Below are 19,998 nucleotides of genomic sequence, written 5' to 3'. Positions count from 1 at the left end.
CTTTGCAATACTAAAGAAGTCAAGTTACCAGCTGGGATTATGAAATGAAGAAAAAGGCTGCGCACTTCTACTCTATAGGACAGGAGCGGAGGAGAAAAGTGAGAAGCAGCTCACAAAATTTGAGTTTCAGAAATCCCGCACACTGTCCAACTTGCAGAAAAAAAGGTTTAAAGGCAACATTTAGGTAATAGACTAAGGTCTAGGTCTAGTTAAAGTCAAGTCTCAAGTCATGTTAGTGTGCGATTCGAGTCCAAGTCTCTAACATGAGTCGGGTCCTGCTGGAGGTTTCTGCCTGTTAAAGGAAGTTTGTCCTTGCCACTGTAACTGACACACTGGGATACTGTCTCTCCTTCTCTCTGCCTGTCTCTTACTTTAACTCTTCCTGTCCCATTAAAGTTATGAACCATAGACCATTCTGGAGTCCCTGAGCTCCCTTGTCTCGTAGGTTCCTCTGGATCTCTGCTGCTGTGGACTTTCCAGACTCCAGTTGCTACAACTACTACTATCCGTCTCCCCACTATCATCTCTCCCTCTCTCTCTCTCTTCATCTCCCTCTATCCCTCTCTCCAACACGGTCTCAGCAGATGTGTGTCTAACATGAGTCTGGTCCTGCTGGAGGTTTCTGCCTGTTAAAGGAAGTTTGTCCTTGCCACTGTAACTTGCTAAAAGCTGCAAAGTGCTCTGCTCATGGTGGATTAAGCTGACGGTCTAGTACTGAAACTTTGCCATTAAACATTCTATTTGCAAGTTGGACAGTCTGCAGGATTCTTGTAACAACCGGCTGTAATTATGAATTATTAGATCAATTTGTTATAATTAAAAGTTTGGGACATGCACCAAATTATGATTGAATAAAAACTAGATCCTTGTGCCCTGATGGAAAAGGAGAAGTGCATTTGCCAAATGACCATTAGTGACCACAGCACCCAAAGAGCATCGGCACCCTTAACAGACCCAGGTTCTGTTTATGCAGCCTCCAGGTAATGGCCCCCACACCCTGACTGTGGGACCAGATGAGCAGCAAGAGCCAAAACAATGACAGGGTTTCAAAAGTTAGACCCACAACACCTTGGGAAGGCTTAACAGTTAGTTCTGGTGTCCTAAAACCAGTCCCCATTCGTGGCGGGCCTCATTATTTCTTCACCTCCACCAAGAGTCCACCAACAGCTGTCTGCCCACATGTTGAAAACTTTTAAATTGCAAGTTGCCGCAAGTTTTTTGCAGACAATGTTTCAAATAAACTAAAGATACTGGTGTTTATTATCAAAGCAAAGGTCTGATGGTGTGTTTAATGCACACTGATGTGGGTTTATGTGTCAGTGTGTATGGTGCAAGGTAGGGGGGCCTTTAAATATTTCATCTCCCTGCAGAAAAAGTCTGGAAACCACTGATTCCTGACTCCTGACTCAGCTTGAGATTGCCGCAGAATAAACTGGATGATGTACTCGTAGTACTCTGTCATATATCTGATTTGTGGAAAACACAATAAGACCAAACAGCTTGTGTTTGGTGTGTGACTAAGTCTCTGCCTGCCGTCGTCGTGTTGTAAAGATGGCAGAGAAAATGAAGGAGCGTTTCAGCTTGGCTCTGGGGCTCACTTTGTTATTTGGACGGCAGACGAGGAGGAGGAGGAGGAGAGCGAGGCTGTTTGGTTTGGAAGGAAACGTTGGAGTTGTCGGGCAGCCATTAGGAAACACGACAGCACTTTGTACCAGCAGCTTTGTCATTTGGACTCCGATGTTGCAGGAAGAGTCTGCTGGGTTTGGAAGGAAGATTTAACATCATGTCCAGTCATGAAGGTGGCGAGAGAGGAATCAATAAGCCTGATTGCTCACGGAGGAAAACTGTGAAAATGAGACTGAGATGCAGCCAGAGAGAGATGTGAAGATGTGTTCTTCTATTTCTCTCTTCTCTTTTTAGGAGGCCAATTTTCTGAAAACTTGATACAACAAACATCTTCATTGACCAGTTTTAAACTCAGCATGCAGAGAGGTTTCTCAAGCTGAACCCTGCAGGGCCCAACTGTTCAAAACTAATCTGATTGGATTAAAGCTATCAGATTTAAGGGAATCTTTAAATCAAGATGTTCAAAAAACAATAAGGTAAAGGTATCAGATCTAGTAATATAATCTTCTTTTTTATCCTCATTAAACCTCCAGTTTGAGTATGAAACTTTCAAGTAGCATTAGGATAACACGAGTCTGGTCCTGCTGGAGGTTTCTGCCTGTTAAAGGAAGTTTGTCCTTGCCACTGTAACTTGCTAAATGCTGCAAAGTGCTCTGCTACCATAGACCTTTCTGGAGTCCCTGAGCTCCCTTGTCTCGTAGGTTCCTCTGGATCTCTGCTGCTGTGGACGTGCCAGACTCCAGCTTTTACAACTACTACTATCCGTCTCCCCACTATCACCTCTCTCTCTCTCTCTTCATCTCATCTCTCAAGTTAGATACTTGGACTCAAATGGCACTTCAGTCACACACTGACATGACTTGAGACTCGCCTTTTCTTCATTTCATAATTACAGCTGGCGACTTGATTTTTCTCTATTATTGCAAAACACTGTACTGTCTGTAGCATTTACAGGTGGTGCTCTCGCTATGGTGTCACCTGTGGAGTGCGGCTGCTGGGACACCAGAAGCAGAAGGTCATGTTAGTGTGCCATTCAAGTCCAAGTCTCTTACTCAAGTCCCCATCTCTAATATTTATGCACCACATACGGTCTCAGTGGTTGTCTATCTAACATGAGTCTGGTCCTGCTGGAGGTTTCTGCCTGTTAAAGGAAGTTTGTCCTTGCCACTGTAACTTGCTAAATGCTGCAAAGTGCTCTGACTGTCTGGGATCCTGTCTTTCCATCTTCCTGCCTGTCTCTTACTTTAACTCTTACTGTCCCATTAAAGTTACTAACCATAGACCTGTCTGGAGTCCCTGAGCTCCCTTGTCTCGTAGGATTGCTCTGGATCTCTGCTGTAGACTGTGGATGTGCTCCAACTACTACTATCCATCTCACCACTATCATCTCTCTCTCTCTCTCTCTCTCTCTCTCTCTCTCTCTCTCTCTCTCTCTCTCTCTCTCTCTCTCTCTCTCTCTCTCTCTCTCTTCATCTCTCTCTATCCCTCTCTCCAACACGGTCTCAGCAGATGTGTGTCTAACATGAGTCTGGTCCTGCTGGAGGTTTCTGCCTGTTAAAGGAAGTTTGTCCTTGCCACTGTAACTCCCTAGAGAGAAGAACATATCTTCCTCCATCATATCTAAAGTCTCTAAAAGTAGTATGGGAGGTAGAGCCTTCAGCTATCAGGCCCCTCTCCTTTGGAATCATCTACCAGTCAGGGTCCAGGAGGCAGACACCCTCTCTACTTTTAAGAGTAGGCTTCAAACTTTCCTTTTTGATAAAGCTTATAGTTAGAGCTGGATCAGGCTTGGACCAGCTCTTAGTGATGCTGCTATAGGCTTAGACTGACACACTGGGATCCTATCTCACTCCTCTCCTTCCCCTTGTTATTTACTTGAACTCTTCCTGTCCCATTAAAGTTACTAACCATAGACCTTAATGAAGTCCCTGAGCTCCCTTGTCCCGTAGGTTCCTCTGGATCTCTGCTGCTGTGGACGTGCCAGACTCCAGCTGCTACAACTACTACTATCCGTCTCCCCACTATCATCTCTCTCTCTCTTCATCTCCCTCTATCCCTCTCTCCAACACGGTCTCAGCAGATGTGTGTCTAACATGAGTCTGGTCCTGCTGGAGGTTTCTGCCTGTTAAAGGAAGTTTGTCCTTGCCACTGTAACTTGCTAAATGCTGCAAAGTGCTCTGCTCATGGTGGATTAAGATGAGATCAGACTGAGTCCTGTCTGTAAGATGGGACTGGATCTTATCCTGACCCCCAGCAGAGGGCTGGATTGAGACTGGATTACAGGAACAATGTGGCAAAGCGTTTTAAAGCAACATTTTTACAATTATATAAATATTGTGCACTTAAATTGAATCCCTGCAGTAACAAAGGAGAAGAGGTCGACATTAAGGTTGTTAAAGGAAAGAAAGGATAAGTTGTGCAGCCTTCCACATGGCTCTTCATGACCCCCACAGCCTGAGATAGATGGACAGTGAGCTCCAGCACATCAATGGGGTTATCAAGGCGGCACCTCCCTTCACCATTGTCCCATTACTGGCCAAATTCCACCAGATCTGTGTCTAGTATCCAGTCCGTCATGGCACCGGATCTGATAGGTTTCTATTTTCGTCAATGTGTTAACTTCCACTGGATCCACTCTGTTGCATTCCAGCTGCGTCTCTGATCCAGCAGGTCGGAACGCAACAAATATCCTGCACACAAAGTCAACTCTTATGATGTATTATACATGATTCATTGTGCAGAACAAGACATATACACATACAATATTGTGGTTCTTTTCATATCCCCTCTCCCTATTGTCAGATAATCCAGATTTCAGGGATTTGGTCCTGAATATTGCTGTATTTTCTTATAATAATGTGAGGATTATTTCCAGTCGGGGCTCTGCATTTCTTTCTTCGAGCACAAAGTTATTTTTCTGCAAAAGGAAAAAGTCATAAATGAACTGATATAAACTCGCCCAACTTCAGCAAAGTGATAAACCCCCAAAAACTTCTGACTTTTTAATGATAATTTAATGCACCATCTGCTCTCGTTCAGGCAATTTTCAAGTCTCTGTGAGTTATAGCTGGATTGAAGAGTGAAACCAGGAAGTATGAAAATTACTTTTCACGTCTGCAGAGAGAGGAATAGTGGAGAAACGAAGACCAATAAATCAGATCAGAGTGTTGTATTTATGATGTATGTTTAGAGAGTTATATTTAAGATGTATGTTTCTCTGTGGCTCCTCAGGTGGTTTTGTCACGTGGACGATGATAACTACGTGAACCCGGAGGCCCTGCTGTCCCTGCTCTCTGCTTTCCCCCAGGACGGTGACATCTATGTGGGCAAACCAAGCCTGGACAAGCCCATCACTGCTCACGAGCTGCTGGAGGGAAATGCAACGGTATGAGAAAGTCCAGTTTTTACACCTGCGCCTTATTTTTAAATAAAATGTGTATAAATTAAGGAAAGGTACAAACTTCTTTTATAAGAGCTCCAGTAGTTTGTTTCAGCTCTCAGATCTGAGGAGGTTGTAATAACTGAAATGCAGTCTTGCGCTCAAACAAAGTACATCTACTTATACTTTCCTGTTTTGCAGATGATAGTCTGATTATCATGAAAACTGTCTGATGGCATCACAGAAAACAAAGCTAAGAACTAGACCCTAAATCTCTTTATTCCAGTGCCACCAGACTCCCTTGATAAACACATTGCCTTGCAGTTTACAGGAGTCTACCACTCAACTCAACTTTATTTATAAAGCCCTTTTCATACATAAAATCATGCAGCCCAAAGTGCTTCACAGAATAACAGAGAGACAGAAAACAACAGCAATGGTACAATTAAAAAAAGGCATGATTATAAATAAAATACTGAAAAATAAAATAAAATCAATACAGTAAAATTAATAAAATAAGTAAGAGTGGAAACGAGATCAGATGAACACAAGAAATAAATAGATAAACAAATAATTACATTTTATAAATAAATATTTTTATAAATAAGATAAATCAGTGTTAAAGGTGACATATCACGCTTTTTTCATCAATATATATTGGTCTAAGAGGTCCCCAAAACATGTCTTTAAAGTTTATGCTCAAAAAAACACTTTGAAATCAGATTTTGGTCTGCCTGAAAAGTCCTCTTCTTCAGTCCTCTTCAGAACACTCTGTTTTCTCTCTGACCACGCCCCCTCAGGAAGTGGATGTGCCTCGGCTCTCCAGCACGTTGATCTAATGTTTACATGTTGGCTGAATATACACGGCTGCTCAGAGATCACGTTACTTCAACCCTCTGAATCTGATCCAGAATCTGATCCTGACGGAGAGGCGCCTGCAGCAGGACCTTTCTGAAGGATTGGTCACAGATTCTGTGTTTCTTGTTGTTTTATTCATCAGTATGTCGACGTGTGTCTTGGTACAAAGCTACAAACATGTAGCTATGTGGCTATGCTAACTAGCGCTAGCACTTATCCATGAAAAATAAAAATCATCCACTAGATCTTCAAATCTGCAGACGTGGGGAGTAAAACCGACCTCTGCCAGAAAGGCAGCAGGACCTTTCTGAAGGATTGGTCACAGATTTAGTGTTTCTTGTTGTTTTATTTGTCAGTATGTCGACGTGTGTCTTGGTACACAGCTACAGCTTAAGCTACGACATGTAGCTATGTAGCTATGCTAACTAGCGCTAGCACTTATCCATGACAAATAAAAATCATCCACTAGATCTTCAAATCTGCAGACGTGGGGAGTAAAACCGACCTTTGTGTTTATTAAGACAGCCTACAACTAGCATGCCTCCCTCCTAAGCTCCTTGTTAGCACACATGTGTGCAGGGAATGAAAAACGGAGGAGGGGTTGAGTTGTATTTTATACAGTCTATGGGCTGAACAAGCTCCGAGCTCTGACTCCGTGACAGACCGGATATTGTTGTTACGTAACAAAAACACGGAAGTCTGAAACGGCTCGTTTCACACACATTTACAGAAAGGTGTAGAAATCAAAACAGGGGCAGAATGGATTTTTTTCATTCTCGGGGGGTTTGTAGACAGGGACACATATTTCAGGTAGAGAACCATTAAAAAGTCAATTTTGCATGATATGTCACCTTTAAAGCAATGATTAAAATAATGATGATTAAAATAATAATACAAATAATAAAAATAATAATAATTCAGTACTCTCACCCAAGCTTAACTTTTGTTTTATATCGATTCTGACGCCCCCTTGTGGACAAAGCGATACCTCTTACCTCTTGTCCTATACATGCAAAAAGTAGTGTTTTCAACAAAAACCTCGTCCTTTTGTCTTTAACAGTCAACTTTATCAGGCAATGTGATTATTTTCCATGAAAACAGTCAAATAAAGGCTGTTTCTGAAGCGAGATGTCCATCATCTGGTCTGACACCTACCCCCCCAGGGTGGTTTCAGGCATTAAAAATGACAACAGAGAAGGTGTCAGTGTTGCTGCTGATGGACTTGTTTGCTATTGAAGGTCATAAAGAGGCATCAGTATCATTTTCAGTCTGTTTCTCAGCCAGTTCAAAACTCCTCACAGGGCCTTTAAGTTATATTTTTGGCCTTTTTGCCTTTTTTATAGGACAGCTGAAGAGAGACAGGAAATGTGGGGAGTAGAGAGAGGGGGAAGACATGCAGGAAATGGTCAACCGGCCGGGAATCGAACCGGCGACCCCTGCAATGAGGACTGTAGCCTCTGTATGCGGGGCGCTTAGACCGCTAGGCCACCAGCGCCCCACTAATTCTTTTTTTGAATAGGATCTGGTGGATTTGAAGAAGGTGATGTATCTTAGCCTCTCAGTGGGAATAAAGCACTCTAATGTGAATACTTTGATTGGGCTTATTTGCGCCATAACAATCTGTCCTACTCTTATCATCCATCTCAATGCTGCAGGCTTCATTTATCTAACTGGAGCAGTTCTTCAACTTTATGCACATTGTGGTAATTTAAAATCAAAATGAAATGTGATAAATATGAAAGTAAAGGCCCAGGTTTCCAGAATTCCTTCTAAATCCAGTCGTCTTAAAAGCTTCTATGAGATTTCTCGGCTAATTTAGAGTCTGCTCAAACTGTAGCAGGACACAAATAACTTGGTGCATGATAAGCCACTTAGCAGCTTGATTTTTGAGCATATCATTGTTTTGATATTTTACAGAAAGACACACAGTGTTGTGCAACTTCAACCAGAAAATGAACTAGGTCACGTTCATTTTATTTGAGCTGCATCTGTATTATTTTTCAGCAGAGCCTCCTATACTTCAGTCTGCAGCTCTTATTCACTGACATTTACTAAACTACATGAGTTACTGTATTCTACTGTAGAATTATAGACAGGTATTAAGTGTAAAAGGCAAGAAAATCTGCAGCTTTGAAAACTTAGAAACAAATCTAACTCTACAACCTGTCAGCTGAATATTTGGATCAATCAATCAATCTCAATCAATCAATCTTTAGGAGGTCTAGACCACTCTATGTCAAATTATGAACAGAGACCCAACTTCAAGACAGGGTAAGACTCAGTCTGACCCCACCTTAATCCATCATGAGCATTGCACATCGCAGTATTTAGCTAGTTACAGTGGTGAGGAAAAACTTCCTTTAACAGGCAGAAACCTCAGGCAGAACCAGACTCATGTTAGACAGCCATCATGCCTCGACCGAGTTGGGTCTGGAAAGACAGATAGAGGGGAGTAAGAGAGAGAAGTGATAGTGATGAGACGAGTCGTAGAAGCTGTTGCCGCTGGAGTCCAACACGTCCATATCAGCTGGAGTCCAGATCGTCCGTATCAGGAGGACGTCTACGGCAGCTCAGAGGAATCTACGAGACAAGGGAGCTCAGGGACTCCAGAAAGGTCTATGGTTAGTAACTTTAATGGGACAGGCAGAGTTAAAGTAAGTGATGAGGGGGTTGGGGGGAAGGGGGTGAGCTAGGATCCCAGTGTGTCAGTGTGCCAGTTCCCCCGGCAGTCTAGGCCTATAGCAGCATGACAAAAGCTGGTCCAAGCCTGATCCAGCTCTAACTCTCAGCTTTATCAAAAAGGAAAGTTTTAAGTCTACTCTTAAAAGTGGAGAGGGTGTCTGCCTCCTGGACCCTGACTGGTAGATGATTCCAAAGGAGAGGGGCCTGATAACTGAAGGTTCTACCTCCCATACTACTTTTAGAGATTTTAGGTACAACTAGCAAGCCTGCATGTTGGGAGCGTAGAGTTCTAGAGGGGTAATAGGGCACTATGAGCTCTTTAAGATACGAGGGTGCCTGATTTTTAAGGGCTAATTCTATTCTACATTTTATTGGGAGCCAGTGTAGAGAAGCTAGCACTGGAGAAAGGATCCAACCTGAGGAATCTGTCCTGATTCGTTCATAGAACTCCTTCAAATGTTCACAACAGCTGCTTCACAGGTACTCACTACATCTGGATTACTAGACTCATAGGTCATGCTGAATGCCTATCGGGTACCGTAAACCTGACTGTGTTCCACAGGAAGCACAGCACTCTGTAACTCTTCACTCCTCTTGGATGCTGCCTGTATATGAGCGGTCGTTCTCTGCCTGAACAACGTTCACGCTCATGTTCCCGTCCCTGTTCCCGTTCATGAGCTGCAAAATGAGCTGTTCATTCCACCGCTCACCAGAATATGAGCATGCTCAATGAACGCATTCATTTTTGTGCGTTTATGCACAACACTGGGCATCAAGTAACATTCTAATGTATAGTGAGCAGGTGGTTATGTGAATTAGAATCAGGATTTTGTTGTTCATCACTACCCCTCATGGTTAAAGTGTCTTTAAAATGATTAGCTGCTACCCATAGGAAAAGAAATTTAGAGAGGAGATCTCAAAAGTGTTTCATTTCTGTCTCCTATAGACAACAATGAGATCTGTTTGAAAGAAAAATGAGACTACAGCTTATGTCTCCTGTTTCTCATTCTTGCCTCCAGAAAAAAAAGTTGCAAAAAGTCTCAGCTTAGTCTCCCTTTCAGTTCAAAAGGAGATCTCGTCAACATCTGAAAGGATTCTCAGGTATTTCTCAAGTGTTGTGACTCCTTTTGAGCTCAGGTGGAGAAATCAGGGAGCTCTGTCAATTGTCTGGTGGCCTAGCTGACTAAGCGTCCCACATACAGAGGCTACAGTCCTCGTCGTAGGGGTCGCCGGCTTGATTCCTGGACGGTCGACCATTTCCTGCATGCCTTCCCCCGCTCACTACTCCCCACATTTCCTGTCTCTCTTCAGGTGTCCTGTCAAATAAAGGCAAAAAGGCCAAAAATAAATGTTAAAAAAAGAGAGGAAAATTAGCCATTAATGCAATCTCTCATTTAAGTCCCAAATAAGACTCATGTCATGGTCTCAACTATTTCTCCTAGTGAATTTTAGGAGAAACTAATGAGAAACAAATGAGAACAATTTGAAACTTGAATGAGGCTGAAGTGAGAATCTCAATTTTGTCTCCAGAGACTTAAAAGAGAAAGCCTTGAGCAGTCAAATTTTCCTCTGGGTAGGGGCTCTGGTGGCCTAGCGGTCTAAGCGGTCCCACATACAGAGGCTACAGTCCTCGTCGCGGAGGTCTTCCCCCTCCCTCTACTCCCCACATTTCCTGTCTCTCTTCAGCTGTCCTGTCAAATAAAGGCAAAAAGTCCCCCAAAAAATGTAACTTAAGAAAAAGAAAAAAGATTAGCTGCTTAGCTAACCGATTTAGAATGCTAACGGAAACTAGAGTTTTTGCCACAGTGTCAACAGGCAGAGGTGCCAGACTCTTTTCTGTGGATTGCTTTGATGTGATATGTAAGATCTAGAGGTCCCTGTCGTCGCTCTATTCTGAATTCAGAAATAACCTGATTTATATGAGTTGTGTTTGTTCAGTTACAGAAGCCGTTTACTCGACACAGTTCTTAATTCACTCTCAGAGCTCTGGGTTTGTTGAGTCACTCTTACAGAAAGCTTGTAATATAATATCCAGAAGTTAAAACAGATTCATTGTAAGGTTTCCTTCCTGAGGGGTTTTCTCCTTTCAAACAGCGTTCACACCACAGCGCACTGAAGCTCCCCTGAAACCCAGACAGAGTTTAATTTATCCGGGCCGATAACTCCTGAAGGCAGGGTGACCCCACTGTGATGCATTACTGTCTTTAACGTAACACCACAGATTTATTTCTTCTTCTACTTCTCCTGCCTCCTGAGAGTCTTTACTTCCTCTTTGCTTCTTGAATTCCTTCTACTCATTATTATTTTTTTCTTTTTGCCAAATCGCCCGTTTCTCTTTTCCGCCTTGGTTCTCAGGAAACCTCCAGATGGAAGTTTCTTCTGTTATACTCTCATACTGCCTACTTCCCTTGTTGTGTTATCCTTCTCATTTTTTTTTTTTTTAAGTTATATTTTTGGGCATTTTTGCCTTCATTGGGTAGGAAAGCTGGAGACAGACAGGAAATGTGGGGAGTAGAGAGTGGGGGAGGACATGCAGTGAATGGTTGACCGGCCGGGAGTCGAACCAGCGACCAACAAACTGACAAGGAGAGGAGCTGCAAAGAAATTGCAGCTTGCAGCATCATATAGCTTGAAAAACCATCCCAGTATCCGCCATGTTTGTTTTACTCTACAGTCTCGCTTGTAAGGCCAAATTCCACACGACGCATCAATCTCAACAGAGCAGATGGAGCGGGGACAGGAAGTCAGGTTTCACCAAAACAAAATGAAAAACATCCGGTTAATTTTCAGAATAAAACACTCTGTGTTATCACCAGATCGTATTTCACTTAACTACAACAACAAACCGAAGTCATGATGAGCGGAGCCAGGCCTGGAGTCAACAGGTCAGAGGTTTTCAGAGGACCAGAAAGACAACATGGATGAGGAGGATCCTTGATTCAGTGATTACTGCGGGGGAAACCTCGGTCACATGACTCCAGCTGTCTGGCGGTCCTGCTCCAGACTGCAGCGGATTTGAGATGGACCGGGCATGGATCTGGTGGAAGTCCTGTGTTAGCGTGCGCCCCATGTACAGTACAGAGGCTACAGCCCTCGTTGCAGAGGTTGCAGGTTCGACTCCAGCCTTGACCATTTTCTGCATGTCCTCCCCCACTCTCTACTCCCCACATTTCCTGTCGTGCTGTTCAACAAGAACTTGCATCTTTACATTGACTTTACATGTAATTTTCCATTTGGTGTGACCTCATAAGTATGTTTAGTCACTGGAATAATGACCCAAACTCAATCCACATATATGACCCACATGTACAAAGAGCACATGTTCTCCTTTCATGCATCCTCTCTTTGCTTTTTCATGCTTTGCTCATGATGCACCTCTAAAGACACTTATGAAGCACACAACAAAGCCAAGGTCTCCTGCTGATTGTATTTGTGCCAGTTTGAAACCACTGACATGCTACAATCCATATTTTCCACATCCATACTAAGAGAGGACATAAAGGGAGAGATTCATGTATGGATGGATGAATGGATGGATGGATGGAGGAACATTAAACATGTTAAGTGGAGCATCTTTTGTCCACATGAGGAAGATCTTCAGACTCAGGTGGATCAATGAGTGATTATCGCCTCACTGGGATGTTGGAGTGTTGGAGGTTTCATGCAGATGCTCCCAGGTGTGTGTGTGTGTGTGTGTGTGTGTGTGTGTGTTTATTACAGCAGAATTAATTATCCTATTGATTCCACTCTCTCTCTGTCTTTCTTCTCCACACCCTTTTCTCCCTCCCTCTCCAATTTCTTGAAATGACTCCCTCGTGTTACCGTCTCCTCTCAGGTTGCCGCCATCTACACTGAAGCAGATCTTTATTTGTCTTTGCCTCCTTCTCTCTCTCTCTCTTTTCCCTCATTTCCCCCTTTCCCTCCTCTTTTTCCTCCTTTGGCTGGCGGTGAAGAAAACACAAACGAATGTCAAGCCTCCCCTCCGTCTCCGAGTCTCATTTTCTTACATCTCGCTGCCTATCTTTTTCGATTTCCTGTCACTGTTCTGTTGCGAGGCTGATGCCAGGAGGAGGAGGAGGAGGAGGAGGAGAGGAAGAAGGAAGAATAGAAAGGAAAAGGATGGAAAGAAAAGAGAGGAGAGGAAAAGGCGTCACGATAAAACAAAAAAGTGGGGAATGACAGACAAAGAGCGGGAGGAAATAAACGGTGAGGAGTAATGAAGGGGAGAGGAAATTAAAAGAAAGGAAAGGAGGTGTGAACAACAGAGGAGGAAATGGGGAAATGTAGAGTGAGGGCAATGATGTAAGGAAAGGAGAAGAAAGACAGGAGTCACGGCAAAGGAGCAAACCGAGAGATGACGTCACTGCAGAGAAGATAAAGGGAATATCTAAACTGAATAAACGTATGTTCAGCAGAGAGGAAGAAAAGGAAGGAGTCATTTGTTCTGCAATCACACTCCTCTAATCGGACTTCTGCAGGCGATAAAAAAATACCACCAACGCAACGAACTGTTTGAAAAAGACCAAACAATCAAAACAAGAGAGAGAAAGCAGAGACGAGAGAGGAAGGATTCAAGCTCAGAGTTAAAGGTAGACCCTGACTGGTACAAGACTTTAAAGACCGATTACAGGATCAGTTCAGGATGCTGAAAGAGACAGATTATTTATTTGTGAGCTGGAATGAGATTAAACCTTCTCTAAACAAACTGTGGTTAAATACTTTAAATGCTACTTTAGAGCAGTGGTTCTCAACTGGTCTGGCTTCAGGACCCACCATCACCCCTTAGCGATAAGCTGCAACCCAAATCAAGGAACATTTTTCACTTTATCAAAATTATTTAATATAAAGATGGTGCAGTTTGAACCAGAGATACAGAATATCAGATAATGCCAACACACAAAATAAACAAGTGTACTGGTAAACCCAAAACAACCAGCAAGTGGCGATGCTAGAAGAAGAAATATGTCCTTTCACACTCTTTTGGCTGCATTTTAATACAAATCAAAAAGTGCATATTAGGGACACAAGGTTTCAAGAATATTATGCACAAACATGAAACAAACAAGTCTAACTAGTGAGAACTAGTTTTAAAGAGATTCAAAAATATGTAGCTTAGGCATAACAACATTTTATAACAAAAATTATGCTATTAAAAGAGAGAAGAGTGTTTTTTTTTCCAAATGCCGCACTAATTTTGACAGTTTCATACTTTCACTTGCCAACACCTCGGTGCACACAACACACTGAGGTTTTTGTCGTCCTTTTTTATCAATATAATAAAGTCTATATTTAATGTAGGTGCTGTATTATTTGTGTTTAGTGAGGAAGAGGATTAGGGCCACTGAAAAAAAAAGAAAAAAATAACGTCAAAAATTATTTTTTTAATTATTATTCTGAGATTAAAGTCAGAATTCTGACTTTAATCTCAGAATTCAGAAATCTCAGAAATCTGAGATTAAAGTCAGAAGTCTGTCTTTAATCTCAGAATTCTGACTTTTTTCTCAGAATAATAATTTTTTTTAAAACTTGACCTTCACTTTTTTTATTTTTTTCAGTGGCCCTAATCCTCTTCTGTAGTTTAGCCATGCTTATTTCCCATAAGAAAAAAATTACTTTGATTGTCTTCTTCTACACTGTCAAAAGCATGGTGTCACAATTTTTATTTATATATTTTTTTTCCCCAGCTGAAGGCCCGCGACCCACTTTTGGGTCGCGACCCACCAGTTGAGAAACACTGCTTTAGAGGACTTCAAAATAATAGGATATGAAATTCTAAAGTTTTTAGTCTTTTATGAAATCCATAAAAATATGTATTACCGTATTTACACTCATAAGACTTTCCTTTCATCAAAGCCAAGCGGCAACTTCCTGCTGTGAGAAATGAAGCCGATACAGAACTGCAGTTCCTCGAGTGGCCACTTGAGGCTCGCTCTGGAAGTACCAGAAACCACATACACACTCATTCAAAGAAGATGATCTTTACAGCAGAAATATACATGTTTACATCCTGGTACAAAAAATGAGTGTGGGTCTGAGTAGCTACTTTCTCAATTGGCACACACTGTACGGGGGGTGAATTTTTTCATAACACTGCAATTTTGAAGATATTAAGATTACGAGTTTTCCATTATGAGAGGCACAGCTGACTTGATTGACAGGTGGGAACACTGTAGCTGTTGGCTAGGAGGCTCAAAGCCCGCCTCTTTATGTCACACTGGCTCGACAGCAGTTATGTTGAGTTCAACATTTCCAATATGGCTGCCGCCGCCGATTGGCCTCAAAACAGTGCTTCAGAAACAGATGGGTGATGAGCTGTCTTTGTGTTTATGAGCTATGGATGATCTGCCACTTTCAGTGTTCTAAACTGATCTTGTAATCGGTCTCAAAAATTGTGTACCAGCCTAAACTATGGGCTTTAATTCTTTCCTCCACAAAACCATCGTCTTGAATGCACATAGAGTATGATACCAAAAAACATAACAAAGGTATACTCGTCGTGGTCGTCTTATATACCAGCCAAACATGGTATGCACACTTATAATTACAAATAGTCACAAAAATTTTAATGCACCTCTCTAGATACTGATATAGGTAAAGATATAGGGTTGGGGGGGCGGGTTTTATACGGGGGGGGGGGCGGATTGTGATGAAGTAGTGCACTACGGCTCTCCCCCCTCTCTCCCGCCTCCCTTCCTGCCCCCCCTATTTTAATCCACCTCACTAGCAAACATACATACAACAAAAAAACCAAAACAAAATTCAAATCTTATGACACAAACACAGATCAGGTTTGGCGGGGCCTTAGTGTTGGCTCGGCCCTACTCGTTGGGGGTCCATCGGGGCTGGGTGGGTGGCTGGTGTCCCTGTCCCCCTCCGTCCCCCTGCTGCCCCCTCCCCTGCGGGGGCCTGGTCCGCGGCTGCCCTCGGGGCCAGGTTTCCGGGGGGTTCCCTCGCGGTCCTCTTTGGGGGGGTGGGGTGGCGCGCAGCTGGGGGGGTGTTACTACGGCAGCCATTGGGATGTCCCTCCATGCCCCCGCGGCCTGGTCCATCAGTCGCGGGGCGTGGCTGGGGGGAGTGGTCGGGCCGGCTGGGGGGGGCGGGGGGGATTGGCCCTGCCGCCTCCGCCCTCCCCCCGCTCCGGCGCGCCGGTTGGCGGGCTCTGGTCCTGGTCCTGCCCGGCTGCCTGGCTGTCTGCTCCTGGTGCTGGGCCCCCTCGGCCCTGGTGGCTCCTTTGGCTCTGTCTTGGGGGGCTGTGGGGGCGGTGTTGTGGAGGTGTTCCTTGGGGGGGCTGCGGGATCTCTCCCCCCTCGCCCCCCTTTCCTCCTGCTGGGTGACCTGGGGGTCGCCCTGGGTGCTCCGGCGGTACCTGTTTGCTTCCGGTCTGGGTCCTTGGCTTGTCCCCTGGCCTGGGTCTCCCGTGGCGCATTGGGTCCTCCGGCCTGCCTGCTCTCGCGGCCCGGGTGCTGGGCTGACCCGCTCGACTGATCTGACCCAAGTGGTATGATCTGCACCAGTGGTGGTCTTGTCACACAAATAGAACACAGCACGGCGGCAACCCTCTGCGACCCAAGCTTCAGTAATGATTGTGGACACTAAGGGGTGAGATGGTCCCTCTCCATCTAAGTGTCTTAGGTCTCTCTCTCCTTCTCTTTCCCTGTCCCTTTATATATCCTTATGTAATCTTTCTTTTACTTTCTCTTATTTTATTTTATTTGGTCCACCTAGGTGAACACGCCCTCTTTTACAGAACATGATATTAGCTGTCAATAAAAGATAGGCCAGAGTTCTAAGAGGGATGGTGATGGTTGCATGCACACAGTCACAAGCACAGAAGAAAAATGTTGTCTTTCTTTTCTTTTGCTGCAAGAACAAATTGCATTAATATTCGACAGTTTGTGACAAACATGACACAAACCAGAAATATATATGCAGACAAGAGTAAAAAAAACCAACAAAAAAAACCCAAATAGTGACAAAAGAGGTGATATAATCTAGCATTTGAAGGGACCGCTTACACCGCAAAGTTTGTAACCCATCTAAGAAATTCAGAGCTTTTATCAAAACACAGGATGGGAACAAGTCTCTCCACTTCCCTGTGTCTGCATGCATGTTTTAGTAACACTGCTAACCATGTATGTGTGTATGTGTGTGTGTGTGTTTTGTCTCTCAGAGAGAAGTGCAGTTCTGGTTTGCCACAGGAGGAGCAGGATTCTGTCTGAGCCGACGGCTGGCGCAGAAAATGGCTCCATGGGCCAGGTATTTATGAGCGGATTCTCTCTGCACATGCTTCTGTTTAGACATCGTCTTTGTTGGCTGCAGATTTCCACATTACAGAGACTCTACTTTAAAAAACAACAAGCAGATATTTCACATCATTTGTTCCCTTGTTTGACCTTCAGAGTCTTGAATTCTGTCTTTCTTTATTTTGGTCCAAAGCTGATTTTGTCAGAGCACTCGAATGCACCAACATGTTCACAGCACAGTCTCTCTTCCTTTAACTTTCACTGCAGGCTAACTTTGACCAAAAGAAAAATAAGGCAGAGTAAATCTTCAGAGTGATGAATCACCGATCTAAAGTTTAAAGTCTCTGCGAGTTTGTATTTATACTGCTATCAAACAGCTGAGACTAACGGCCGCCCCGGGGCTAGAAGGTGGAGAATCAATCTCTTAAATTTACGGTGTTCTTTGGAAAAGGTCAGCAGTAAAGTCCAGGCAGTAAGTAGTTAATGAGCCAGTGCATGCAAAATCTCCTCCACTGTTCATTTAGGAAGGAAAGTTGAGCATTTTATGGCTTTTCTGTAGGGACATGTCTCCCCTCATTACCTCAAAAATAAAAGCACAGTGTGTCTGGAGTCATATTTTACCTGTGTGTGTGTTGGGTGTGTTTTCAGTGGCTCACGCTTCGAGCAGACGTCTGCAAAGATCCGACTCCCTGACGACTGCACGGTGGGCTTCATCGTGGGGAAGAGGCTGGGCATCTCCATGGTCCACTGTCCATTATTCCACTCACACCTGGAGAACCTGCTGCTCATCAGCCACAGGAGCATACCACAGCAGGTAGAGAGGCTCCTTTAAAACATGCACACACAGGAGTATTCATGATTCATGTGACGCTGGTATGATTCTGTGTGTGATCTCTGCTGCAGGTGACTCTGAGCTACGGCATATTTGAGAACAAGATGAACAGCATCGAGGTGAAAGGAAGCTTCTCTAAAGAGGAAGACCCCTCCAGGTTTGTCTGAGTCACATTTAACCAAGGATCCTAACAACCTATCTCTTAAGGGTGTAGATAAAATATGAAGCAATCATTTTATTTAGATCTCAAGTCAAGACAAAGACATTCAGGGATGGAGACCAAGTCAAGACCAAGACATTTAGGGATCAAGAGGGATCAAGACAGAGTCAAGACCAAGACATTTAGGGATCAAGAGGGATCAAGACAGTCAAGACCAAGACATTTAGGGATCAAGAGGGATCAAGACAGAGTCAAGACCAAGACATTTAGGGATCAAGATAGAGTCAAGACCAAGACATTTAGGGATCGAGAGGGATCAAGACAGAGTCAAGACCAAGACATTTAGGGATCAAGATCGAGTCAAGAGACCGAGTCAAGACCAAGACATTTAGGGATCAAGAGGGATCAAGACAGAGTCAAGACCAAGACATTTAGGGATCAAGACCAAGTCAAGATCAAGACATTTAGGGATTGAGACCAAGAAATTTTGGGATCAAGAGGGATCAAGATAGAGTCAAGACCAAGACATTGAGGGATCAAGAGGGATCAAGACAGAGTCAAGATCAAGACATTTAGGGATTGAGACCAAGAAATTTTGGGATCAAGACCAAGCCAAGACTAAGACATTTAGGCATCAAGACCAAGACATTTAGGGATCAAGAGGGATCAAGACAGAGTCAAGACCAAGACATTTAGGGATCAAGAGGGATCAAGACAGAGTCAAGACCAAGACATTTAGGGATCAAGAGGGATCAAGACAGAGTCAAGACCAAGACATTTAGGGATCAAGAGGGATCAAGACAGAGTCAAGACCAAGACATTTAGGGATCAAGAGGGATCAAGACAGAGTCAAGACCAAGACATTTAGGGATCAAGACAGAGTCAAGACCAAGACATTTTGGGATCGAGACCAAGTCAAGACCAAGACATTTAGGGATCGAGACCAAGTCAAGATCAAGACATTTAGGGATTGAGACCAAGTTAAGACCAAGAAATTTGGGGATGGAGACCAAGTCAAGTCCATGACATTTACGGATCAAGACCAAGCCAAGACTAAGACATTTAGGCATCAAGACCAAGACATTTACGGATCAAGACCAAGCCAAGGCTAAGACATTTAGGCATCAAGACCAAGACATTTAGGCATCAAGACCAAGACATTTAGGGATCAAGACCAAGCCAAGACTAAGGCATTTAGGCATCAAGACCAAGGCATTGAGGGATCAAGACCAATCCAAGACTAAGACATTTAGGCATCAAGACCAAGACATTTAGGGATTGAGATGTTAAAGTAGTTAAAGCCACGCATTCTGTCGGTTTGTTCTGTTGTTGTTGACATATCTGGTCATGGGCATAGACGAGACGATGCCTTAAATAAGTAGACCAAGACCGATCTTGAGCACCACAACACTAGTTGGCAACACCCACAACATCAGTTTCAGAGTGCTTCTAACCAGAATTACTGTTTCAAGGTTATGAAAGTTGCCCCGCAGCATTGGACACTGCAAAAATATGGCACCACTCGACACAGCCTCTTAAATGAGGATACAAATTAAGTGACTTTCGCCTGGAAACTCTCCTTCCCCTGAAGGCAAAAGTTATTCTGTGCAACTTTAGAAAAGCACATTCATGACTTATAACACAGATGCATTGAAATCAAAGACTAGTCTAAGCCTTTTGTTTCCATTTCTAATGAAGAATACAGTCTACCACCACCTGCTGGTGATGCACAGGCATGCACAAAGTATGCATTATTTTATAGACCACAGTGTTCTGTAGGTTAAGGGATGTTGACATGATGAGAGTGCCACATAAACCCTCAGGTCCAGCCTGTGTTCTGTGTTATATAATAAAGAGGAGGAGTTGTATTTATCTCTCTCTGGACCAAAGTGGCAGCGAGGATGGAGAGGACAGAAAAAGCCTTTCTTCTGCACTAAAATTAGACACTACCTCAGTGTCTAAATGTGAAAAATAAACACTCCAAACTTGTAATCAAGAAATCAAATATTTAGCCAAAGTGCATCCTATTAATATTTCAGCGTCTGAACTTCCCCGGCTCTCAGTTTTTACTCCTCGGCTGATCCGAACCGAAGACGTGACACCTCTGCAGCTCGGCTTCACCTTGTTCTCTGTTCAGTCAGAGATAAAAGCAATTTGATGTAACACCACAGAACAACAGATGTGTTTGTCTTTCCCAGTCCTTTCCTTCACCAGCTGC

At 43.6% G+C, this 19,998-nt stretch overlaps 1 protein-coding gene across 1 annotated transcript in view; it reads left to right on the top strand.

Annotated features, from left to right (window-relative positions):
* Positions 1–19,998, top strand: part of mfng (MFNG O-fucosylpeptide 3-beta-N-acetylglucosaminyltransferase) — a 43,413-nt gene that overhangs the window by 15,363 nt on the left and 8,052 nt on the right. The window contains exons 4-7 of the mRNA XM_034686951.1: positions 4,858–5,011; positions 16,716–16,801; positions 17,437–17,602; positions 17,692–17,777. Coding sequence (XP_034542842.1) covers positions 4,858–5,011; positions 16,716–16,801; positions 17,437–17,602; positions 17,692–17,777 — 492 coding nt within the window. The remainder of the gene's footprint in view (positions 1–4,857; positions 5,012–16,715; positions 16,802–17,436; positions 17,603–17,691; positions 17,778–19,998) is intronic.

Source organism: Notolabrus celidotus, chromosome 7, assembly GCF_009762535.1.
Source record: "Notolabrus celidotus isolate fNotCel1 chromosome 7, fNotCel1.pri, whole genome shotgun sequence".
Taxonomy (NCBI): domain Eukaryota; kingdom Metazoa; phylum Chordata; class Actinopteri; order Labriformes; family Labridae; genus Notolabrus; species Notolabrus celidotus.
The sequence above is the reverse complement of the archived record's forward strand: the minus strand, read 5'-3'. Positions and strand labels throughout refer to the sequence as shown.